General features: G+C 38.6%; 1 protein-coding gene across 8 annotated transcripts in view; it reads left to right on the top strand.

The window, feature by feature from the left end:
• prpf4bb (pre-mRNA processing factor 4Bb) overlaps positions 1–24,576 on the top strand; it is a 49,094-nt gene extending 24,518 nt beyond the window's left edge. The window contains exons 8-17 of one of the 8 annotated variants that reach the window (XR_007249887.2): positions 1,103–1,193; positions 4,766–4,913; positions 7,940–8,077; positions 9,106–9,259; positions 10,947–11,061; positions 11,861–12,012; positions 13,757–13,843; positions 20,439–20,658; positions 21,059–22,938; positions 23,254–24,576. Coding sequence is in view for 1 of the 8 variants with exons in the window: in XM_048555190.2 (XP_048411147.1) it covers positions 1,103–1,193; positions 4,766–4,913; positions 7,940–8,077; positions 9,106–9,259; positions 10,947–11,061; positions 11,861–12,012; positions 13,757–13,843; positions 20,439–20,642 (1,089 nt within the window). In the remaining 7 variants the exon portion in view is untranslated. Of the gene's footprint in view, positions 1–1,102; positions 1,194–4,765; positions 4,914–7,939; positions 8,078–9,105; positions 9,260–10,946; positions 11,062–11,860; positions 12,013–13,756; positions 13,844–20,438 lie in introns of all 8 variants that reach the window. The other 7 variants (XR_007249884.2, XR_007249886.2, XR_007249889.2 and 4 more) reach the window with 7 other exon arrangements.
• Positions 24,577–26,361: the final 1,785 nt, after the last annotated feature.

Raw genomic sequence — 26,361 nt, 5'->3', positions numbered from 1 at the left:
AGGTACCCACTGTTTCTGACAAGTTTTAGAGATACCTTAATTCCTGTCATGTACCTGCCAATGAGTAACACTTTGTAGTCCTTGGATTATATCTTTCCCCCCCTCTGAAAGAGCCTAAATATTTTATCCTAAATTATCCTCCACAAAATGCAATGTCCATGCAGCTTCACAAAATCACTATAGACAATTTTGGTAACTCTTCCATGCACCATGGCAAATGTAGAAAGGCTAGCATGAGAAAGCATATGTGGTTCAATATGTTTAAAAATAAAGCAATGCATTTTGGAAATAATACCAATCCTTAAATCGTGGGATTTTAAGTGGAATAATGTTACAGATAGTCCTTAATGTGCAAATACACAGTGAAATCAAAAATAGCAAAAGAAATGAGTACAGCTGTTTGATAACATACAAACCAAAAAAAGGTGGTAATAAACTTGTGCAAAACTGTGCAGATAATTTCTCTCAACCTTCAGTAGTATTGTGCACTCTATCACGAGAGCTATAAAGGCAATTAAAAATTTGCATTTTGAGTTCCTTAAGATGTTACCAGACATGTGGGGTCACATGAAGAGAATTAAGGGTGGGTTTTTTCTACTCGGGTTGAAATTGTCCACTAACATCCTTCAAGAATGTGAACAGTTGTGATAATATTTTGATTGTCTGGAGTGACTGCTACACTGGTAAAAGGAACAGATTTGAGTGTGAAATAGAGAAAAGTGGTTAGGATACACAGTTCTCTGCTACAAATGTTTTGAGATCAATGATCATGATTCTTTTGAACAGCGATTAGATTATCTTAATTTTACTTCATCGTTACACTCCATAGGTATCACCTTGACATTGTTTCAGCAAATCAGTTTTTGAAAATGAAGCATTTCTTCTCTTCCTGGGAAAAAGTTCTATACATTTGATCAAGATGATACATCTTTCAGAAATCTACACTGTTTTCAACATTGTTTTTCAAAGTATTTACTAACATAATCTTGTACTGGGAATGCATATTATTGGGGAAAGATTTCATGAGTCTCAATTGTATCTGCTTGGTAGCATAGATGATTAATAAAACCTTGAAACCTAAAGCATATATGTTTGTCTTCAGAGTGCTCATCTGAGAGCTGCTGGATTTGGAAAGGATTTCAAAGAAAATCCCAATCTCCGGGATAACTGGACTGATGCAGAAGGCTACTATCGTGAGTATTTAGAAGTAATTTCCCTATAAGTATTGGAAAGTGACTAAGAAACGTTAATGAAGTGATGTGCACTCTGTGCAAACCACCTATTTTTGGCTGTCACTTCATTGCTGTACTGGGTGAAATGCTGCCACGTTAATCAGAGGCCCCACCTGGCCTGTCAGGTGGAGGTGAAAGCTGTATAAGACGAGACAATTCTGGTATTCTGATTTTTTTATCCCTCAAAACACTGTCATTGCTAAAGAAGATTTCTGTTAATTTATCCTATTGTTTAATTTCCTTCTGTTACATTAGTGACTGTGATCAAAAGTACATAATTTCACAGGAAAACTTTGGGAAATCCTGAGGTCGTGAAGGCAATAAATTGCAAGTTCTTGATTTCTTGTTGCCGGACCTGAGTACTTACTGCATTTCCTGCTTTTTTTTTATTCCTTTGCTTTGGAAGTAAACTTTGGGTGAAAGTGACTGTGTGTTTTATTTGAGGAATACTATACAAAGAACTAGGTATGCTGGAAATCTGAAACATTCAAACAGAAATTGCTGCAGAAATGCAGCAGGTCTGTCTGGCAGTAGCTGTGGAGACAAAGTGCAGCCACCATTTCAAGTCCTGTGCTGAAGAAAGGTCACTGAACTCAGAACATTAACTCTGTTTTCTGTCCACAAATGCTGTTAGACCTGCTTCGTTTCTACAACAATTTTTGAATTAGTGTGTACAATAATCTTATTTTTCCAAATCAAGTAAAATAGTCCTGATAAATATATTCAGAGATTCTTAATCTCCAGTGTAATTTCTTTTGTAGTGGTACAGAGTATTGAATGCTTGATCTTTTTCCACATCTGCATTTCGCTGGTCAGGATCAAGCAGACACAAGTTGGATATTGTGTTGGCTACGTAGAGTTTTGTTTTCACTATTCATATATTCAGAGAAACATGGTTGCATTCTATCAACTTTGTTTTGTATGCTATGTAAACTTGGATTGTACAGTTAATTCAGTGTTACTATGCTGGTAGTCATCCTCTGACTATCTGTTGGAGTGTAGAGACAGTCACACTCAGAAGTTCAGTCTTAGAATGTAGGGTTGTTGATTTGTCCTTCGGTCCTATCTGCCATTTTTCTGATAAAATATGCTGCCTCCTAATTTCTTAATCTGCACCTGCTGTCATTCTTAACCAATGAAAACTGAGGCCATTAATGTTGTCTGTGGGAGAACACTATGTGCTACTTCTGCCAGTGTGACAATGTCACTTCTCTCTCAATCTAGGACCACCCACTAGCTCCTGATCAGCTATGGGCAGTTATAGTGCAGGGTAGTAGATGCACCTCTAGACATGCGGTTCAGGTTGAAGTCCCATCTGCTCCACGGGGGTGTAATAACATCTCCGAACAGGTTGCTTAGAAAATATATACCACAAGCTTGCTGCAGTCCAAGTGCCCTGAATAATAGAATGTCAGTTTCTTCTACAAATTTATTCAAATAGCCTCGGAAAATTTGTGTAAGTGATATTGATGAGCCTTTGCTGACTTCTGGAGTAGTAGCTATCTATATTTTAAATAAAATAAAAGCAAAATACTGTGGATAGCTGAAATATGAAATAAAAACAGTGCTGGAGAAACTCAGCAGGCCTGGCAACGTCTGACAAAGGGGGAGTTAGACTGGTTTAAACATTGACTCTTTCTCTACAAATGTTGCCAGATCTTACGATGTTTGTTAGAACTTTCTATTGTTATTGCTTATATTTAATGCTTGCCACCATCTGATTATGACACCCTGAATTATAATCTTTGAAAGATTCTAAACTAATGCAGGCTTGTTCATTGCCTGTTTTAATGACAAGCTCTGTTAAGATCTAGGTAATTCTTTTGAGTTTTGTTAATTCCCATTAAGTCGCCATAACTGCTTTTCTGTCTGATCTGAGTTTCTCCATCTCATTATTGTCTAGTTTTCCTTGAACCTTTTGTATTATATTCATCTTAATTGAAGACTGAAAGAAAAATGTTCCTCCAGTTTGAGATCTGTCCTTTAGGTTGTGTTTTTGTTTTCACGAATTCAAACTTGTTTCCTTCTGTACATGAACAAAACATTTAAGCTCTGTTGTTAAGTATCTGATTCTGTTGCTAATTGCCTTGTTACTATTCAACAGGCAATGATTTCAATGAAAAGATTTTGTTTTCTTGATGCTGTGCTGATGAACATAGAAGTGCTTAAGTTTCTGAAGAAGGGTCCCAACCCAAAATGTCAACTTTCCTGCCCCTCTGATACTCCCTGGCCTGCTGTGTTTTTCCAGCTGCATACTGTCTCTCTGATCAGAGCACCTACAGTTCTTACTATTTGAATTCTTAAAATTGAACAGCTTTGCTCAAAATACATTCTCATCTACTGCCAGTGAAATTTTGGATTTGTTTCAAGTAATTCAGAATTATCATTGTAAATCAGAATTAATTTGTGCTAAGAGTTGAGGCAGGCTATGTTGTCTGGCAGTCCTACATTGTATGGATCTTTTACAGGTTCACTACTTCTGCAGTTATAGATATTAAGTCAGCTTCCATGACTTGCACCACCAAACTATCTGTTTTTGAAGATTTTCAGGGCAAGGGCAAACTCTTGTTGAACTACTGATAGTTAAGACTTCTCTGCTAACGAATTTACATTTGCCTGTCTTTAGCTGTCTTAATTAGTGCTGTAGCAGTGAGGGAGCAAATAGTTTTCTATTGGGATGGGATGTGAGTAGTTGCTGCAAGCTGCTGTTGATTTTAAATTATTTTCTCTTCCCATATTCAGCTCTCCAAGTCTCACACCAGTTCCAGCTGAGAGGGCAAGTAAGAGACCTTCCAGGCATCTGCCAGGACTGCTATTAAGCTGGCCTCCAGGAGGCACATAAGAAGAGTCCCATGGTGACTTCTCTCTGGCACAACCCCACATTTGACCATACTTTGGTAATGAGCATTCAGGCTCTAAAGTGGTATAAAACCGTGCTGCGAATGATATTAAGGAATTAGAACAGATCTATAGGTCTTGGGTTAAACTGAACTAAGACCATACCAATCATTTCAATTGATCATATTATGAAAAGCAACAGTATCTGCTCTAAATATCAAACCACAGTCCTTTAATCAAACCATTAAAATTGGCATTTGTAGATGCTAAAGTGTTTTGATTGGTTATGTTTATTGACAGTGGAAGACTACCTATGTTTTCCATGACATTCTGCGTAATTCAAACTAGATCTTAGCCATGTTGACATTAGGTAATGAGTTTTTTCCTGAAAGGGAGGAAAGGTTTGGGGGAAATTCATCCACCTGTGAAACATAGCTGTTTCAGGTGCTTCCTATGGTGAGTAATGACATAGGGGGAGAGAAGCTGCTGAAGAAAGAACACAAAATAAGTCAGTTGGAGGAAGTATTAACAAAAAGCTATGACACATTCAAAAATAAATCAGTCTGTTCAGAGGAAAGCTGTTGATCTCGTCAACCTTACCAGGCATTTGTTAGTCACTTTGAAGAAAAGTTCTCACCTTCACCAATATTACTACTTAATTTATGACCAATTGTAAATTTCATCTTGTTTTGCAGGTGTAAATATTGGGGAAGTTCTTGATAAACGTTACAGTGTATATGGCTACACTGGTCAAGGAGTTTTCAGTAATGTCGTACGTGCCAGAGACATGGCAAGAGCTAGCCAGGAGGTGGCAGTCAAAATCATCAGGAACAATGAACTCATGTAAGTCTGTTCTGATGGGAAGTTTGGATCTTGTCAAACTCTTGCCTTGTGCTGATAGATATAGTGCCATATTACATTCTCAAGTGTGACCTGTGTTAATTGCGGCAATATCTAGCCAACATTAGTGTAGTGAAGGCATCAAAAACAAGAATAATGCAAAAACGTGAGAACAGTTTGATGGGTAAAGTGTGGCGGGAGCGATCTGTTGGCTAATTCCTCTTTCATATCGAGGGATTTTGTTTACAAAAGACAAATGTAACACTCTGGCAGTCAACCACGCAGAGCAGGATGATCCAAATGTTTGTATAGATTTCCCCCCCCCCCCTCCCCCCCCCCCCCAAAAAGTCTGTACAGACTAATAAACTAGAATTCATTGTTGACAGAAGGAAGAATTGGGTTTAGGTGTAATAGTAAACGAATTATTTTTGAAATATTGGGTAACTAACCTTAAATGAAAAGTTTACTGTGCAGGTTATAGGATCTTCTACATGTGGACTGTTTGGTCTGTCCTGGCTCTTCAAAAGAGGTTTTTTCCCAATTTGGTGTCTCACTGCAACACACCCCGTAACCCTCCCAAATAGGTCTGCTTCCTGTGCGTGCCAGATTACTTCTGGCAAATTCTGATGAAATTTTCACCATCCTTTCCACATTGTGACCCACCCCTCTGAAGAGGTTTGTTTCATTTTCCCCACTAGTTCTTTTGCCAGTTATTTTTACCTTTAACTTGATTTCTGAATCACCTGCTGGAGAAAATAATTTGTTTTCACCTTGACAATTGTGAATATTTGCACCCCCCCGCTGGCCTTTAAGTTTTGCATTCCATCGTAGAATTTAGATTACACTACCTGCCCGTATTGATTCTTTTCAAATGTTTCATTACATACTTAACAATAATAATTATACCTGTACTAGCTGGCCATTTCCCCAGTCTGTCTTCCTGAATGCTGCAAATATCCTTCTCACTATTTTATATATTGATAAGTATACTTAAACAAAAAAAAAGACCCCTGGCATCCTCACTGCACGCTGAAATCCAGTTAGATAAGCATCCCATCCTCTATTCTCTACCTCCCGCCCCGTAGCCAAAAATGTTCTCAATTGCATTAGGGATAACAAGGAGCAATATGCCCATTGAAAACTGGTGATTAGGAAATTGTAGACATGCTGAATAATTTGTCTTAATATTTGCTGTGGAGAAGAGGTCAACAAGGTTGATAACCTTTGAAAGCTATTTTTGGGATAGGGACAAATCAAAATTAACCCGTGCAAAATTAGCAGCAGTTGCAAAATTAATGACCCCAACAAATGGCTGATCCTCAGAACCAGGTGGATTCCAGTCCACGGTCTAAAAAGCATCGTAGGATAGAACTTTGTAAATGCCCTAACTAAGAATTTCCAAATAAAAACTGAAATTACTGGAGAAACTCAGCAAATCCGGCAGCATCTAGGAAGAAAGCAGGAAGCGGTTTTGAGTCCAGTGACTCTTCGGAACATCCTCCAAGTTTCTCGTGCCTTGAGCACTTTTTCTTTTGGATTGGAAAGTTGTGCATGCCAATTACTATTTAACAAAGCTGATGGTGGGGAGGATAGCAGGATAGCTGGCTAGCCTAAAATTTGTTAAAAATTGCTGGTGTCTTAGTTAACCATAGGGTTACTGAACACCCTGAAAATTCTCAGGTGATCGCAGAGAGCAATCAAAAATTTTTTTCACTTATTCACTCATGGGATGTTGATGTCACAGACAGGGTCAGCATTTACTGCCCATTCCATAGTGCCCCTTAGGTGGTGAGCTGCTACCTTGAACAACTGTAGTCCATGTGCTGTTGGGAGATGCACAGTGCTGTTGGGCTGGGAATTCTAGGAATTTGATTCAGTGCCAGTGAAGGAACAATGATATGTTTCCAAGTCAGGAGGGCGAGTGGCCCAGAGGGTAATTTGCAAGTGATAATTTTCCCTGTGTATCTGCTGTGCAGTTCATGGGTTTGTAAGGTGCTGTGGATTGTTGGTAAATTCCTGCATTGCATCTTGCTGATAGTACACATTGCTACTGAGCATTGGTGGTGGAGGGTGTGGGCGTTTATGGTCTTGGTCCTTTGCAAACAGGCTACTTTGTCCTGGATGGTTTCAGCTTCTCGAGCATTGTTGGAGTTGCAGTCATCCAGGCAAACAGGCAATATTTAATTACACTCCTGACCTTGTAAATGCTGTACAGGCGTTGAGGAGTCGGTGGTGGGGGGGGGTGAGTTACTTAGTGCCATATTCCTAACTTCTCACCTGCCCTTGTAGCCACTTTATAAGGAATTTCTGCATTTGTAAAACCTAAAACAAAATGCCTACAGTTAGATGTGATTCTGTGGTTAGGTAGGCTTCATCAAATAATCCTATGTACACTAATAGCTGCACTAACTGCCCGTTTAACACAGTCTTTTGTTCTCCTAGCACGCATAAAATGAGCCATGGTAAAAGCAATAGGCATTGATGCACAGGACTTGTTCTATATGAACAAAGCTAATATGTTTGTGCTTTGTGTCTTATTTGAATCGTTGGGACGCTATTTGCCTTCTTGTTGGCACAGGTAGCCCTGGCTATAGTAGTTCACTAGTGTAAATTGTGATTGTTCGAACTTGGTAATCTCGCGTTCACCCTGATGAGTGAAAATCAAATACCTTTTGATCTTTTCTATTGTTTCCCTTTTCTATTTCAGCAATACTTAGATTTTACAAATAAGATTGTTACATGGTTCTGGTCTTGCAATGTGAGCTTTGGTGTGTGTTAACTAATATTGCTTGTAAAATATATCACAGTTCAGTGCCATACAATCCTAATTCAACGTTTTTTGTGCATTCCCAGCAGAACCTTTGACTGCTTTCTGTCTCCTTTCCAACCTAGGGAAACTGTAGACATCTGTAACACTAGCATCTCCAAGTGTATTGTATTTTTCTGTCTTCCTTGTAAAATATATTTCACGTCATTGCAGTTCATTTTCTTTTGTTAAATAAAATGGGGATTGATCCTTATGTTGACAGGCAAAAGACTGGTTTGAAGGAGCTAGAGTTCCTGAAGAAATTGAATGATGCAGATCCTGATGATAAGTTCCACTGCCTGAGACTTTTTAGACACTTCTACCACAAGCAACATCTCTGCTTGGTCTTTGAGCCTTTGAGGTAACTGGTTGCTGTATAACCCTGTGCCTAATATGTCTTTTTCACCCACCACTGACTGCTATAACAAATACTTTTTAATAAATATCAGATATTGGAATGGAGGCAGGCACGCAAACAGCTGTGATCAATGTTGTTCAAATTTGTGGTCAGCACAAAACATGGCCACAGTTCTTGGATGACCGTTTTGTTTGAACAGGATTTTGCATTGTACTATTGAAGCCAAAATTTAGTAGCATTGTTTCATCATTCTTCTTAGTGGTAGCTAGAGGTGATCCTTGTGGTAAGTGGAGGATGCTTTATATTTAAAGAACTTAGTATGTGGTTTCATCCTCCTGGTCTTGACGAGTGAATTCAGAGTTCGGGGAATGAAAGGCAGTGCTCACTGTGGATACTGAAAGGCCATCCAATATAGTGTAGCATATTATTTACTAAATCAATGGTCTTAAGCATTTTACAGTTTCAAAACAAATCTAACTCCATTCTTGTTTAGAAGCTGATATTGGTGCATTTATCCTTTAACTTCCTCCAGCAAAAGGAAGCTGTGAATTTTTAAAAGCATGCTGTTCACCGTTGCTGGGTGTTTGTATGACAAAGCTATTGTGAAAGTGGAATTTGACCGTCTTTACTGTAGGAGAAATTAAAATGGAATTACTTTTGTAATTTCAGTGCACAATTTACAATTGAATGTAGTGTTGGTATTATGGTAACACAGGGCTTGTTTGATATCTGTCTCTTATGAATCAAAGTTTATTCTCTTGTGGATTCTGTGAATTGGAACAGAAAGCCCAAGTGGGTATGTTGTAGTATTTCAGCTTCATTTGAGCATCACTTAGCATATTTTTAGGAAAAAAAATGTTTTGGCCTTTTATTCACTAAATTAAAAAAGTTTAAAAAAAAGAGTCCTCAAATTTGATTTTGTTCAAAATAAGTTGTGCTCAGAAAATTGAATTATTGAGTGACACCAGTATTTTTTTCATTTACATTTATTCAGTTTGAGTACTAAAATATTTTATTTTCCTTTCACACAGTATGAACTTACGTGAAGTGTTGAAAAAATATGGGAAGGACGTTGGCCTTCATATAAAGGCTGTAAGATCATACAGTCAGCAGCTTTTCCTAGCTCTGAAACTATTGAAGAGATGTAACATCCTTCATGCTGATATCAAACCTGACAACATTTTGGTAAATTGAAAATTTTTTTTTTGCTAATACAAGCTTAAAATAGCGTATTGCATGAAAAGACAACACAGGATGGAGCTGGCGGAACACAGGCCAGGCAGCATCAGTCGAGTAGGAAAGTTGGTATTTCGGGTCGGGGGTCTCCTTCAGGATTGGGGAGGGTGAAGGAACTGGAAAATAGAGGGGAAGGGTGGGGCTGGGGAAGGGAGGGAGATGGTTATAGGTGAGTGCATGTAGGCAGTGGTCGGCATTGGTCAGTGGGATGGGTGGTGTGGATAGGTGGGACAGAAGATGGACAGGTGGTCAGGTCGATGGGGGTGGGGAGAATTTAAAACTGGTAAATGCCATGTTTAGGCCATCAGGCTATAGGCTTCTGTGGCGGAATAGGAGGTGTTGCTGCACCAGTTTGCGGGTGTTGTCATTGTGAAAAGGCTGTGATATCTTGATAATGAGAGAGATAGTAGGAACTGCAGATGCCGGAGAATCCTGAGATAAGGCGCAGAGCTGGATGAACACAGCAGGCCGAGCAGGAAGCCTGATGTTTTGGACCTAGATTCTCTCTCTCTCTTCCCCCCCCCCCCCCCCCCCCCCTCCAGGGGCGAAAAAAAATTCTGAAAAAGGGTCTAGGTCCGAAACGTCAGCCTTCCTGATCCTCTGCTGTGTTCATCTAGCTCTACACTTTGTTATCTTGGATATCTTGGTAATGTTGGGTAATGGGTGTGGAGGGAGAGAAAATCTTTTAAATTCTTGGATTCCTCCGTAGATACTTGTGTGGTGGAAATCAAAATGCATGGATAGGAAAAGAGAAACAGGATAACAATGCCTAAATTAGTTTGGGGCAAAACCGTGAGGATTTAAGGTTTATGGGATGTGTGCATTTTAGTTGCAAACATGCCTTTCTTTTCCAGATTCACTGCATTTTTAGTGTTTTAGTTTGTTTGTACTGTGGCCTTGTCTTTAGTGAGTGAACATTAGGATATGGACCTCTTCTATGGAGAGAGTTCTTGATTTTTTTTTCATCATTCTCTTTGCCTAAATAATCCTTCTATCCAATGTGTTTGTTCACTGAGGCAACAGAACTAAAATATAATGGAAAACCCAGAAAGATAATCTCTGGTAGTATGGACATTGATTTTCAATGATGCAGATTCTTGATACTACTGTGAAATTGTTATGTACCAATGAGACTTTTATAAAAGTTTGCCATGACGTAAACATTATGTAACTTTGAGATTTAACAGCAGTCCTTGTCAGATTTTACTGAATCCCTGTACTCAGTAAATCTTGTCTTCATTTTACACCTGAAGTACATTGCCACGGAGCTATCAGCTAGCAGTTTACGTTGATTTGATGTCCTTAAGATCACAAGCAGATCAAGGTGACAACTGATTTTCGCAGAAATAAAGTAAACATCTGAAATCCGTAGGCATTTCAAAAGTAATTTATTGAAATGCACTGAAACTTTTGTGGTGTACAGGTATATTATAAATGCTGTGTAAGATTGCAAGCTGTTTCTTCTGAAAATAGTGTCACTAGAATAGTTCCAACATCTGTAATCATGTTGTTAAATACTGAAATTTTTTCTTGTAAAAGTTACTGCAATTTGTGCTATCAAAAATGGATCTGAAATTTTTGGACACCCTTACAAATTAATTGCTAAGTAGATACAGTAACTGTTGTTTCTTTACAGGTAAATGAATCCAAAACCATCCTGAAGCTGTGTGACTTTGGCTCAGCTTCACATGTAGCTGATAATGATATAACGCCATACCTCGTCAGCAGATTTTACCGAGCCCCTGAAATTAGTAAGTTCTAAATGTTTATTTAACACCTGAAGCAGATAAGAATTTCCGCATCTAGCTGTGCTACTTGCATTTCTTCCCTTTTGGTTTCTTGATCTGCATTTACTGTGGCCAAGAATTAAGTTGTTGAGAGCACCACCCCTCCTCCTGAAACGCAAACACACTCACATGTATTCAAAATAAAATCTATAGCTGTGATAATAGAACCTATTGGTAGTTGAGCAGTCCAAGCAGGCTGTAACACCACAGAGCAAGAAATTAGAGTTCAGCAGCATAACTCTGGTAACTTATAGATGCAAGCTTGCATGCTGTGGTTACGTGCTGGAATTCATTGTGCATCTTTACAATTGACCTCTCCACTAAACTTTTAACAGAACTGTACTTCCTTTTGATCTGTTGAATTTCTCTGTCCTCACCACAAAGTATTTTCCAATACCTTGGGACATTTTACTGATGAAAGAGCTTTAAATCTAAGTTGCTGCTGGTCTGTTATCACTTTAAGGGAACAGTCTGAGCTGATTTTCTTTTAAAATTTGTTTTTCTCTCTGCCTTGTGTTTTGCTCTGGTGATTTAGCTAGAATCACTAATTTGCTTTAAGCATTATACATATAATCCAAAAGTCTCATTATTTTGAAGTTACTTGGTGCTGTGTCATTTGTGTTCAATGACTATGTACACTTAAAACAATTTCATAATTGCTCTTATCTTTTAATACTTTAATCAAAATGCACTGAACATAAGCAGGAATACTTCAGTACATACAAATATCCAAACTTAAGCACTTTCTGTTTATCTCTTACAGTTATTGGGAAGGTTTATGATTATGCCATAGACTTGTGGTCTGTTGGTTGCACACTTTATGAACTTTACACAGGAAAAATTCTATTTCCTGGCAAAACTAATAATCATATGCTGAAACTTATGATGGACCTAAAGGGCAAAATGCCAAACAAGGTAGGCGAATAAATCTTGGACCTATATTTGTTTATTCGGTTATGAGAATTTTAACTTGCTGGTATTTTATACTTTATTGATCATTTGAACTTAACATTTGATATTTTGGTACTGAATTCTTTTAATTATCATGTCAAATTGATAAGGAAAGCTATATTTTAAAATAGAAACTCTACGTGGGATAAAGTGTTTAAGCTTCATATTGTTAAATTATAATGACAAGGAGCTGGTGCATGCTCTCTGTATGGACACTACCATATGGGTAAATGCATGTGCCTTAATGAATCTGCTGTATTTCAGTTTGTCAGACTGATACAGAACATGTAGAAGGATTTGGGGAGTAAACTGATATTTTTGCTTTTAAAACTGAAAATTCTTTCACTGCACCTGTTTTATTTTTAAGTCATTCATGGAATGTGGATGTTGCTTCAAGATCAGCTTTATTGCCCTGAAGCTTTACTTTGGATGTATCCCTGTGCTGCCCCTGTCCTGGGAGTATTTTGAGGATGGTGTCAAGGCAGCTTTACTTTGAATTTGAGATTAGTGGAGCCTTTGTGCTACTTCTAACCCTATGATGTATCTGTTCTGGGAGGCTTTGATGGGGCAAGTTTCAGTTTAGAAGAGTGCTGTTCTGCTACCTTGAACTGCTGCAGTCTGTATGATGTAGATACAACTACACGGTGGCACGGTGGCTCAGTGGTTAGCACTGCAGCCTCTCAGCGCTAGGGACCCGGGTTCGATTCCAGACTCTGGTAACTGTCTGTGTGGAGTTTGCACATTCTCCCCGTGTCTGTGTGGGTTTCCTCCGGGTGCTCCGGTTTTCTCCTACAGTCCAAAGATGTGCAGGCTAGGTGGATTGGCCATGTTAAATTGCCCTAGTGTTCAGGGGTGTGTGGGTTATAGGGGGATGGTTCTGGGTGGGATGCTGTAAGGAGTGGTGTGGACTTGTTGGGCCGAAGGGCCTGTTCCCCCACACTGTAGGGAATCTAATCTAATTTAATCACAATGTTATTAGGAAGTTCTAGGAGTTTGACCCAGCAATTAATGTGCTTTAAACAGTTGGATTGTCTGAAATCCATCTTTATTTTTATTGTCAAAAAGCCAAAAGTCTTACTGGCTCATTGCTAACTTTAAAAGCTTTATTGGTACTTGGATACTGGTGCGCAGGATTCTGCATGCTTGGAATTTTGAATTTTCGGTGGACGCTGGACAACATCCACTGAGTTTGGAAGGCTGGCCCCAAGGTCGGTATGTTAGTGATTTTCCTGTTGAATTCTTTACTAGTTTGTGATGTTCACTGGAACTGACCAAGTCTCTTCAGATTTTGTTTTGCTTTTAAAGTTCCATTCTGGGGCTGTAGCTTTATCAAAATTGTAAAATCACTATCAGGGAAACTTGTATATTTATAATTTATATATTTTGCCAGATTTTGAAACTGATGCAATGACACCATTTGAATCAGTTTTTGTTTCCTGTGAGATGGTTTCTACTTTGACATATTATCTTTAGCTAAACTTTTTTAAATGTGTTAGTCTTTATTTTCTATAACTTTCTCCTTTGCCATTCATACTGCTATAGGTTTGCACAAGACTGTGGGGAAAGGAAACCTTTGCATAGACCTATGCAGTGACACTGCTATATTTTTATACAATCTGTAAAAGATCAGCAGCTTTGAGTGGTAAAATGTATCTTCGGTTGCTTGCACATTTGTACAATTATGTGAAATATACTTCATTATTTTCAGATGATTAGAAAAGGTGTTTTCAAGGACCAACACTTCGATCAGAATCTGAACTTCATGTACATTGAAGTGGATAAAGTGACAGAAAGGGTTTGTATTCTACACCTTCTAATGTGTCTCAGCATAGTTCTTTAGGTATTTTCAAGCAAAAGGATTGATCTTTTAAGGAAAAGACTCGAGGAAGCCCTGAATTTAAAAGTATTGTTTTTTTCAGCTTGTCAGCTTCAATTGTACCCTCCATAGTGGGAGGTGATGACCTAGTGGTGTCATTGCTAGACTGTTAATCCAGAGACCCAGATAACATTCCGGGGAACCAGGTTCAAATCCTGGCTTGGCAGATGGTGGAATTGGAGTGCAACAAAATATCTGGGTTTCAGAATCTAATGACGACCACAAATCCATTGTTGATTGTTGGAAAAACCCAGCTGGTTCACTCATGTCCTTTTACGGAAGGAAATTGCCATCCTTTCCTGGTCTGGTTGACATGAGACTCCAAACCACAGCAAAGTGGTTGACTGTGAACTTAGCTCTGGATAGTTGGGGATGGGCAATAAATGTTGCTTTGTCAGTAATGCCCTCATCCCATTAATGAATAAAGAAAAAACATTCCTCACCTTAGACTGTAGCACAAACTTGCTGCTTTTATTATAGCTATAAAACATGTAATTCAGATGAGTGTATTCCTTGTGTTGCTAACTGCGGGCAAACCTTTCAGTTGAAATGGTAGGAGACCTTGAGTACTATGTTGCCTGTTACACCACTATAAGCACTGAATTCAAAGATGTGATATAAAAAGATGAACAATTGATACATCAGGTAGGGCAAACACGAGAGAGATGCTCTGAGTCTCATTTGGGCCACTTCATTTTGCAATGCACTCAGAATTGTATCCATGGAAACTAACAAAAGGAAAATTGGAAGGTTCTTTTTGTAATATTTTGTCATCTGTTTGTATCCCTTAAATTTTCTGTCATGCGTGTGGATAGGTGACTCACTCGTCTTTAGAAACATCTGTTAGTAATTACCAATTGGAAAGTTATGAAAACATTCCATGTTGTCTTGTGTGTGATTTAAGCTTCTCCAGGTCATTCCAGCTAGTATGAAAATTTAGAATAGTGGCAAGATTAGTGGGAGGTGGCTGAGGAAATAGCGGAGGCGTTGGTTGTGATCTTTCAAAAGTCACTGGAGTCAGGGAAAGTCCCAGATGATTGGAAAATTGCTGTTGTAACCCCCTTGTTTAAGAAAGGACCAAGACAAAAGATGGAAAATTATAGGCTGATTAGCCTGACCTCTGTTGGTAAAATTCTAGAATCCATCGTTAAGGATGAGATTTCTAAATTCTTGCAAGTGCAGGGTCGGATTAGAACAAGTCAGCGTGGATTTAGTAAGGGGAGGTTGTGCCTACAGACCTGTTAGAATTCTCTGAAGAGGTAACAAGTAGGTTAGACGAGGGAAACCCAGTGGATGTTATCTATCTAGACTTCCAAAAGGCCTTTGAAAAGGAGCCTCATGGGAGGCTACTGAATAAGCTGAGGGCCCATGGTGTTCGAGATGAGCTACAGGCATGGATTGAGGATTGGCTGTCTGACAGAAGGCAGAGAGTTGGGATAAAAGGCTCTTCCTCGGAATGGCAAGTGGTGTCTCACAAGGTTCAGTATTGGGGCCTGTTCACTTTATATATAAATGATCTGGATGAAGGGACTGGGGGCATTCTGGCGAAGTTTGCCGATGATACGAAGATAAGTGGATAGGCAGGTAGTGGTGGGGAGGCTGCAGAAAGATTTAGACAGTTTAGGAGAGTGGTCCAGGAAATGGCTGATGAAATTCAGCGTGAGCAAATGCGAGGTCTTGCACTCTGGGGGAGAAAAAAGAATTCAGGCATGGACTGTTTTATAAATGGTGAGAAAATTCATAAAGCTGAAGTACAAAGGAATCTGGGAGTGCTACTCCAGGATTCTCTAAAGGTTAACTTGCAGGTTGAGTCTGTGATTAAGAAAGTGAATATACTGTTGTCATTTATCTCAAGAGGATTGGAATATAAAAGCAGCGATGTGCTTCTGAGGCTTTATAAAGCTCTAGTTAAGCCCCATTTGGAATACTGTGTCCAATTTTGGGCCCCATACCTCAGGAAGGACATACTGGCGCTGGAGTGTGTCCAGCGGAGATTCACACGGATGATCCCTGGAATGGTAGGCCTAACATACGATGAATGGTTGAGGATCCTGGGATTGTATTCATTGGAGCTTAGAAGGTTGAAGGGAAATCTAATAGAAACTTACAAGATAATGCATGGCTTAGAAAGGGTGGACGCTGGGAAGTTGTTTCTGTTAGGTGGGGAGACTAGGACACGTGGGCATAGCCTTAGAATTAGAGGGGGAAAATTTAAAACTGAAATGAGACATTTCTTAAGCCAGAGAGCGGTGGGCCTGTGGAATTCATTTCCATGATGCACAGTGGAGGCCGGGACGTTAAATGTCTTCAAGGAGAAGATTGATGAATTCTTGATCTCGCAAGGAATCAAGGGCTACGGGGAGAGTGCAGGGAAGTGGAGTTCAAGTGCCCATCAGCCATGATTAAATGGAAGAGTGGACTTGATGGGCAGAATGGCCTTACTTCCATCCCTATGTCTTCTGGTCTTAAGATTTTATTTAGCACTGTGTTACATTGGAGTTTATTTTCTGTTCAGTCTCATGCACAGCCACAACATATTGAAAATGTCAGATTACTTTATCAAAAAATTACTAAAAAATGAGTATTTTTAAGTTTAAAAAAATTATAAATAGAAATGAATACGTCTCTTCTACTTAAGACTGAAATTTTTTAAAGTTGAAAGTTAATCTCAGTAGTCAGCTAAAAATGAAGCTAAATGGAGAATACTAGTGTGCTTACAACAGTAGCTAAAGCAGTCCACGACTCCTTTATACAAAGAGGAAAATTTTGTTTCCATTTTTGTTCTTCACAACTTATTTTTGAGCCGAGTGCTACAGAAACTGCAGATGTTAACATGATTTATTGTCTGATTTCTGAGTATGAGACCTTTCTACTTTCTTCATCCAAAAATAATAAACTGTGAAATGCATTCTAATGCTTTGTGCATGCATAATGTTTCAAAACGTGTCAATATGCCAAATCTTCACTAACTCATGAGGTTGAATTTGGAGTTTTTAAATGCAACTAATGCTGATTGGAATCTGTTTGTGGGGGGTGTTTTTGGGTAGCAGCTGTGGTTTTCAGAAGGGTACAAGTAACAGCAGAGCCAGTAGCAGTTGTGTAAGGTAAGTGTCAAGTAGATGTTATTACAAATGGGAATATGCTATAAAATTGGTTTGTGTACTTGTATTGATCACTAGATTGAGTGAGGAAATGCACCACTGTTCCTGTACTCTGTGTAAGGCATAATTATATTGACATTGAATGAGTTTATTGACTAAATGATGACCATTCTCTTGTCGTAGCGAATATACAGGGAGTCTTCGTGTAAAGTTGTGGCTACATTCCTGAAAACAGCCACTTTAAGTGAAAGACTTTAAATGAAGCATCAGTTTACATTAGAATGAATGTTAAAACTGCTGTTAGGTTCCATATGGCCTGCCTTAGCAGAAAAATATTATTTCTGTAAAAATACTGCTGTGAACAGTATTTTAAATTGCTAAATTACCACATTGGTAAATTAAGTATCATGAAATAAAATTTTAAAATAAAACAAACTGCCTTTCCACTTCTGAATAGAGCACAAAGTGCCATCTTCCCAGAATCTGAACCAGGAACATTTGCTTGCTCAATGGGTTCCCATGAGGCCTTGACTAGTCCTGATCATATCCATTAATGTTTGTACATATGAATGTTGCTTTATTGTGGCAAAAATACAATAGTTATAACATATTTGAGTGTGATTTCTCATGGTTATCATTCGGATTGTGACCTGTTGTACATTTTAACATATTGTAAGCAAAAGAAACTTGTGGAATGATACGCTGCAGATGGTAGGATCTGCAAAGAAAATAGATTTTACCTGTTATCAATAATTAAAAGGTGTTTTGGCCCCTTAAGTTGAAAATGTAGAATACAGTATGAACCTTTTAATTGGAACACTGGCAGAAAGCAAATGCCACTGTACCCTATTCAGCATGCTCTGAAGAATGCATAAGCATGGGTTGGTACTTGAGCTGCTGTATCCTTGTAATGAAATGAATGAGACTTTAATTTAGAGGTTCAGCGGAAAAGCATCTACTGCAAGGTAGCAGATTGTCCTAAGTTCAGTATGTTCTGCTTCATTATTATTCAGCTATGTTATCCAGAGCACATTATACTTGTCTCTCTGACCTATGTACAGCTAAGTTTACAAATCAGTGTGTAACTAGTGGTTATTTTAAATTTTACGGTGTTGCAGGCTAACTGTATTCAACTTTTCACTGTGTTCACTTTTGAGCATAATGCTTTAAAAACTGCAAACTAATTATAATCAGTAATGATGAAAACTGCTGTAGTGGTGGGGTGGCAAGTCCCTGTGTCCTGATGGACTCCATCCTCTGGACTTGAGGTAGTTAATGAATTAGATGTGTTGATGTTAATTTTCTAAAATTCTCAATTCTAAGGGAGTAAGGCAGAAAATAGGAAACTAGGCCAGTCAGCTTTTGTTGCCTGTTGTAGGAAAAGTGTTACATTAATAACTAAGGAGGATGTAATTGGGTATTTGGAAAAAACCTCCGGTAATTGGCCAGAGATAGTTGTGTTGTGAAGGGGAAATCATATTTAACAATTATATTGGAGTTGTTTTTGAGATGGGGTAATGTGCTTTGTATAAAGATGAGGCTGTAGTTGTGTTGTACTTTGATTTTCTAGAAGGCATGACAAGGAACACAAGTAGAAGCATGTTAACTTGCAAGGAAGATTGGCTGGCTGGAAGAAATCAGTAAGAATTAATGGGTCCCCTTCTGATTCATAGGATGTGACAGGTAGCGTCCCATGAGGATATGTGCTAGGGCTTTAACTTTTTACAATGAAGGGCGCAAAGGTTTGACAGCAATATACTGCAAGATGACAGAAAACTAAGTAGGAAAATACGTCGTGGAGGCAATGCAGAAAAATCAGATGATCAACATGGTTTGAGTGACCATCAAAAAGCTGGCTGATGGTGGATAATGCGAGAAGTTCGCCTTAACAGGATATGAAAAGCAGCTGTTCATCAAATGCCCAAGTGAGGTGGCATTAGCAATCTGACTGCCGAAAACTGAAGTATGAGCCGTACAGCTAGCTATCTATGCCTGCGGGAATGGCGGGGTTGGGGGGGGAGGGGGCAGTGTGGATTTGCAGGATGACAGGTTTTGTCATGTTGCTGTGTTTTCATTACTGCCATTTGTGCATGCATGGGCAACTGTCATGACACTGGCAGAGTTTTACTTAAATGGAATGACCCCAGAATTCTGAGATGGAGAGTATTGAGTCATGAGAAGTATGCAGGTATAGCAAGTAAATGAAGGCTAAAAGATTGCTATTGTTTGTTTCAATAGGAATTGAACATGAAGTGAGGATATCGTGCTTCAACTTGTATAGAACGTAACTGGATATCAGAGTCTCGACCAGAGCAGAAGCAGGCTACTTGACCCATTGAGTCCACACTGACTCCCTGAAGAGCGTCTGCCTATCCTGTCCACGTAACCCTGCATTTCCCATGCTAATCCACCTAGACTGCATGTCCCTAGATACTGTGGGCAAGTTAGCATACTTAATGCATCTAACCTGCACATCTTTGGACTGTGGGAGGAAACTGGAGCATGCAGCAGAAACCCATGCAGACGCCACACAGACTGTTGCCTGAGGCTGGAATCGAACCCAAGTCCCTAGCGCTGTGAGGCAGCTGTGCTAATCGCTAAGCCACCATACTGCCCCTAACTTCAATACTGTACACATTTTAATATCCTTATTTAAGGAAGGATTAAATGCATTGGACGTGGTTCATGGGTGTTGACTGGATTGACGCCTAGAATGCAAAGAATAGACAGAATGGGCTTGTTTCTTTGAGTTTATGGACAGTTGAGGGATAATGATCCTAGATATAGAATGGTTTTCACAAGGTGGATCTTGAAAGGCTATTTCTTGTGGATGTGTCCAGCACTAGGAAGTGCTGTTTTAAAAAATGGGTGTCCTTGACCTGTCCGTCTTCCCTGGACTGATCTATCCCCTCCCTACCTCCCCACCTATACTGTCCTCCCCACCTATCATCTTTTCTCTCCATCTTCAGTCCGCCTCCCCCTCTCTCCCTATTTATTCCAGAACCCTCACACCATCCCCCTCCCTGATGAAGGGTCTAGGCCCGAAATGTCAGCTTTTGTGCTCCTGAGATGCTGCTTGTCCTGCTGTGTTCATCCAGCCTCACATTTTATTATGTTGCTTTTTTAAGACCGAGTAACAGTTATTTCTCCTCTGGTCTGTGGCTTTGGAAGCCTGTACCTCAGGCAATGGAAGTGAAGTCATTGAATATTTTTATAGCAGCGGCAGACAGATTCTTATTTGACAAGGCATTTGAAGGTTATTGAGGGAGACACAAAGGTCGAATGGAGAACCGGTCACTATCTTTTTGAATGTCCCAAAATATCCTGCTTCACCTAATTCATGAAAAGGTTTGCAAATATTGACACACCATATGCATTTGAACTAAGATTGGTTTTCTTTTGTTTTACTTTAGGAGAAAGTCACTGTTATGAGCACTATTAACTCTACTAAGGACCTGTTGTCTGACATGATTGGTTGTCAGCGTTTGCCAGAAGACCAGCGTAAAAAAGTTCACCAGCTCAAAGACTTGCTGGAGCAGATTCTTATGTTAGACCCAGCTAAACGTGTCAGCATTAACCAGGCACTGCAACACCCATTCATTCAGGAGAAGATTTAATCGGAGGATTTAACGGGTTTGAGCAATTAAACAAAGACTGGAAAAGTCAAAAGTATTTTAGTATATGTGAAACACGATGTTTACCATGAAATATGCATGAAGTTAAGTTAAAAGAGAAATGTTATTTCTAGTAGGAATATGAGTCACTGTAAATATATTGATTTGTTTTTTCCAGATGTTTTCTTCATACTTTCACTGTAGTTTTGTTGAATTGTTTTAACAGCTAAGGCTGCACACAAACTGTTTATAAAGAAAAGTTATTTTAAGATCTTGTAAGCACTGGTGATTTTGGAGAAGAATTTTGGCTGCAGTTCTTCAAAATACACCTTTTTTTTTGTTTTTGTGCAGGCTTAGCCCATCCTTGTCTGTGTAACAATGGCCGAGGTAAAATGATGTTTATATTCACATTTTCCTAGGTGTGTGTACGCAGGCCAGCATGCCCTTGGTGTACTCAGTGCCGAAGGGGTCTGTCCCTACCTGTGCCTGCTCGCAGGGATGGTCACATCATTTAAAGCAGGTTGTGTACCACTTTCAGTACACTGAAGGTAAGCTAAACCATCAACATTACTGGTGTATTAGCATTCATTGTCACAAATAAACACAGCTCATGAATGGGAAGTATTAGCATCATGGCAGAATGCCTTGCATGCTGGCGAATGTGATGATATTAACTAGCTTGTGAATTTGCTAATGTAGTGCTGAAACTATGCCAATTTATAGACTTCAGTGCAGGGAAGCTTGATGATATAGCACCTTCAGTGTACTGTTTTTCACCATTTGACACTGTTATAGAATTGTGGTAGAAATTTGTCAATGCCATAAAATTCTGTTTTAGTAAATCTGTACCTATAGTCCATTAATAAACAGAAACAGTTTCATTTAGTCATTGAAATGGAAAAAATTGGGATTTTATATTTCTTTGTAGATGGCTAAAATATGACACTTGCTGAATTTTTAAAAATTAAAGTTAAGAAATTGTTTTACAGTAAGAATTTCCTTTGCTACGTTATGTGCATTGGTTTCATTATTTGTGATCATGTTGTCTCTCAATACAGGCATACATAATCTTCCACTCTTGAGCAAAGAAGCTGCTTTTTAAAGCGGTAATTGCTTCTTTACCTTTTTTCTTTTGTACATTTAATTTGGCATTTAGTTTTTTTTAAGATGAGTTGTGATGACTTTGAATTGTAGCTCTGCACTTAGCCCCTTCACTGGCGCAAGTCAACATTGGCTTCAGACTGACAGGATTTGTGAACCCTTGGGTTGCTGATTGCAAGGTAGTTTGTCATTGATTCAGTAAAGCCATTGTGCTTCTGGGGGCAATTCGTTCATAAAATGGGCATAAACGTTTGCTATCTCTTTCTATGAAATCAACCCACAAAGAAATGGAACCTTTTAATGGCTAGTGGATCAGAGCTTAGTGTTGTACGAATGCCTTCTAACACTTAATGACCAGTGAAGGAGCTAAAATAATTACACAATGCCTTTGCTTATATGTAGAAAAGGTAAGTTGGGGCATTTTGTCATACAGCAGCACACTCCTCCCACACCTAAAGTTGCCCATGCAGAGTACTGAATGATTTTGGTTGTGCATTTATAAATACATCGGTAAATAGTGTTCATTTTGAACAAGCGTAGCCATTTCACAGTGGCCCAAACGTGCAGTCAAGTCTCTCTACAACTATAAAACTACAGTGGTGACTTGCTGATCTAATCAGTTTTAATTTTATTTTATTATCCCAGTTGTCGTCTTATAAGATGTTTAACAAGTGTCATTTTCTATGTAAATGTGACATTTTTATCCAACTACCTTTTTTGTACAAAGTAAAAAAAGTAAGATTATCAAGTCACAAATCAATGCACTCAACGTAAATTGCCTTTAGTTGCTGTAAGCCTTTCACTTACTATTTCAAAAAAAATAAAAACTGGTTTTAAAAAAAGGATTTATGCAAAGGAGTAGTTGATCAGTTTTCTAGTGTCTCTTCTTCACATCAGTTCAGTTAATGTTATAACTTACCGTGGAAGTAACAGTTAAGTGGATGTTGCATATTGGAAATCAGTGTCTCAGTAATGCCAGTTAAAGGTCACCACAATTCACAAAGCTGTTTGGAAGTCTGATCCAGTTATCCTGTTACTGCCAAATAACTAATGTTTTGTACTGTTTTCTTACTTCCCTTCGATGGTGCTGAGAGAGAAAGGAAAGCAAGTTATGTTGCTATGCTGGGAGGCAACAGGCCACGCCGCCTATTCCATGGGCCTACTTTGAATGAGACACCTCCTTCACCTTCTCCACAAGGTCATTTCTGACGGCATGCCTAGATAAGCATTTCATACCAGATGAAAAGTGCATTTCTTGCAACTATTATCTTTAAAGAAATTTTTTGAATAGCTGACACTTCTTAGGATTCTGTGCTTTGCTGCAGTTGAATTGTGATGTATGTTTAAAAAAAATGTAAAATTTTAAGTTTGTGAGCATCAGACGTGAGGTGTTTTTTCAAGAAAATTATTTAAGTTCCTTATTGTTATGCAGAATTTTTTCACAGGCATTTAAAAAAAACACAGCAAAACGTAAGGGATCAAGGTGTTTCTTTACTTGTTCTCTGTCTCTTAGGTGCACCCTGATGGGAGACGATGCATGTTGCAAGAAAATGAAGACTGAATTAAGGTTTCTGTCCCCTAAAGACAACACTTACAGTGACTTTAAGTAACTGGAATATCACTGTTTACTGGTGATTTCTCAATTAAAGTAGTGTCTTCGGAGTCCTTCAGTGCTAAATTTCAGCTGACAAGGACCATTATTTTATCTTTATTGTTACCCTTCAAGTGAAAGATTGACAAATTATTTACAGGTTTAAATGAATCGTGCAGCCTTTAAATCAAATTTAGCTCTTAGGTAGTTCATTTGACAAAGAATGCTAGTGCAAGCTCGGTCTACAGTTACCTTTTAATATCAAGGAGCCTGACATTTGGATCTTTACCAATGATTAATGATTTCAGAAACCAAAGTACTCCTTATTAATGTTGCCTTTTATTGGGAAGGAAATTATTTACTTCAAGTTTACTGAGATTTTTAGAAGTTAAAATTCTGTAAGCCCAACTTTAACATTGCATGCAATCTCTAGTAAATTTTGGCTTAAGACTTCTGTATTCTGACAAACATGGCATCACTAGTGATATTCTTTTTGCAGGATCTTTTTAGGTCTATATAATTTTTTTAGTGTACATCAAAATTGATACAGCAGTTAATCCACATTTCAATTATCATTCTGAATGACCTAATTAAAATTAAATATCCAGTTTTGACCCCCATTTCTCATTGACCCAGTTAAATATTTACTATAAGCACTTTTCGGTACAGGGAATTTATTATAACCAAGCTGTGTTGCAAGTTGAGGGGTGATTCATAAGTAAACTTGTTTAATGTTTGAATCATGTAATACTATCTTCTTATTCTGTGTTTTATTTCATAGGTAGGGATGACAAATGTAAAATGCCTATTCCTGCGAACGATGATTCATTATCTTAGCTTCAACACAAGTTACTGACAGCAAAGAATTCTTCAGTATTGAATGAAAGTGAAGATGCTGGTTTCGCAGCTTATTTTTCAATACAGTTATGCATAAGAGTATAATTGTATTGCTGGATGTTGAAATATTCACTTTAAATTGCAGAAATGTGTATGTATTGCAAGAATTCACCTGTTTTACTAATCTTGGGAAACTGATCATTTTAAAACAACAAGCCCCAAAAACTGAACCAGAAATCTTAAACTTGACATCTTGGTGAACATGAATGCCCATTTCTAGGTGTTGAAACCACAGTAATGTGTGCATTTTGTATTGTCTGTCTGGAATATTGTAAATTTGACACTTTGGCAACACAATATTTTGTTAATTGCTTTGAGTCTGTTTCATTAAAAGAATTTGGTATCAAAGTGGTTGTTTCCTTTTACAGTTTACCAATGAGAAATGTGCAGTTTTTAATTCCCAGTTGAAGAAGGAAATTTCCTATGGCATTTTTGAAAAGTATGTTCAGTTATCTTCTGTCAATCATTAGAATCCCTACAGTGTAGAAGCAGGCCATTTGGCTCAGAGTCCACATCAACCTTCTGAAGAGTGTCCCACTCAGACGTAACCCCCTACCTTCATACCCCTGCATTTCCCCACTTAGCCTGCACATCCCTGGACACTATGGGCAATTTAGTGTGGCCAATCCACCTAACCTGCACACCTTTGAATTGGGGGTGAAAACCAGAGCATCCAGAAGGGGCCCATGCAGACGAGGGGAGAATGTATTTGTAAAATTTGCACAATCATGAGGACAGAATCAAACCCAGGTTCCTGCACTGTGAGGCAGCAGTGCTAACCACTGAGCCATTGTACTGCTGTATTAATGTTAATTACTGGGGAAAGGAGAGTCTGCTTTTTATCCCTTTTGGCCTGTTTCTCAGTACAGTTTAATTACTTACACCTCAAGTCTACAAAAGAACTCTGAGCAGGTGTAGGTTAGTCAGCCCCTTGAGCATGCTGTGCTATTTAATCAATTGTGGTTGCTCTCCACTCCATCTTAATGCTTGCTCACTATAATCAATTACTAGTTAAAAATCTATCTCTGCATATTTATTCACTGCCCCAGCATCCACCACACTTTGGGGCAGTGAATTCTACAGATTTACTCCTTGAAAAGTGTTGTTATTTTTGTTCATGTCTCATTAGCCTAACACTAAGACCTCTCATTCTAGATTGCCCCACAAAGGGAAACATCTGCTCTATTTTGCTGTCAGTCCCTGTGATGTCTTCTATTTCAGTTAGATCTCCTCTTGTCCTTCTAAATATAGTGGGTATAGGCCTAAATTACTTGTTATCTCCTCAAAGACATGTCTTATCTCCAAAATTAACCTAATGACCCTTCTCTGAACTGTCCAATGCAATTGCATCTTTCCTCAAGTGAGGGGATCAAAATTACTCAGTGCTCCAGATGCAGAATCAGCAGTACCTTGTACAAATTGCAATGACACTTCCCTACCTTAATATTCTACCCCTTTAACAGTAGAAGCCATAATTCCTTTTGACTATACTTCAAAAAACATACTTCACAGCTGTAAAAAAAAATTGTTGCTGCATCCTGTTTCATGAGGGAAAATCTTAGTGAGTTTCTTACCAGGATTGTTGTGTTTTATGTTGCACGTGAGGGTGGATGATATCCTTAGCAGATTTCATAAGCAATTAAACTATTCTGTCACAGTGCATTCAACTAGAACATGCATGCTTTCGCATTTTTGCTTGCACAAATGATTTCAGAAGCTATGGTTAATTTTCCTACTGAACTTTTATTGCCTCAACTGTAACTGAGGAAGTGGGTGGGCGGGGGGGGGAGGGATTTGGTGGAATGTCTCTGGAAGAATAGCAGTTACAATAATGGACCAAGTATAAGCAGCAGAAGATTTTTAGCTTAAATAAAACAGAGCTGCAAATGCTGGAGATGGGAAACAAACAAAAACAAGAGACTCATTTGATCTCATTTCTGAACGGTAATAGAGTGAAGGAACATTCTTGAGAGAAATCGGGAAGGCAAAGACTGGATATGAGATAACCTCGGCAGGAAAGGTTAAGGTAAGCTAAAGCGATTCTATAAATACATTAAAAGCAAAAGAGCAACTGGATAGTAGGGCCTCTTAAAGATCAATGAGGTCATCTTTGTGTTGAATCTTGGGAAATGG

Source organism: Stegostoma tigrinum, chromosome 2 (genome assembly GCF_030684315.1).
Source record: "Stegostoma tigrinum isolate sSteTig4 chromosome 2, sSteTig4.hap1, whole genome shotgun sequence".
Classification (NCBI taxonomy): Eukaryota; Metazoa; Chordata; class Chondrichthyes; order Orectolobiformes; family Stegostomatidae; genus Stegostoma; species Stegostoma tigrinum.
Note: the sequence above shows the minus strand (reverse complement) of the source record. Positions and strands in the feature narration are given on the sequence as shown.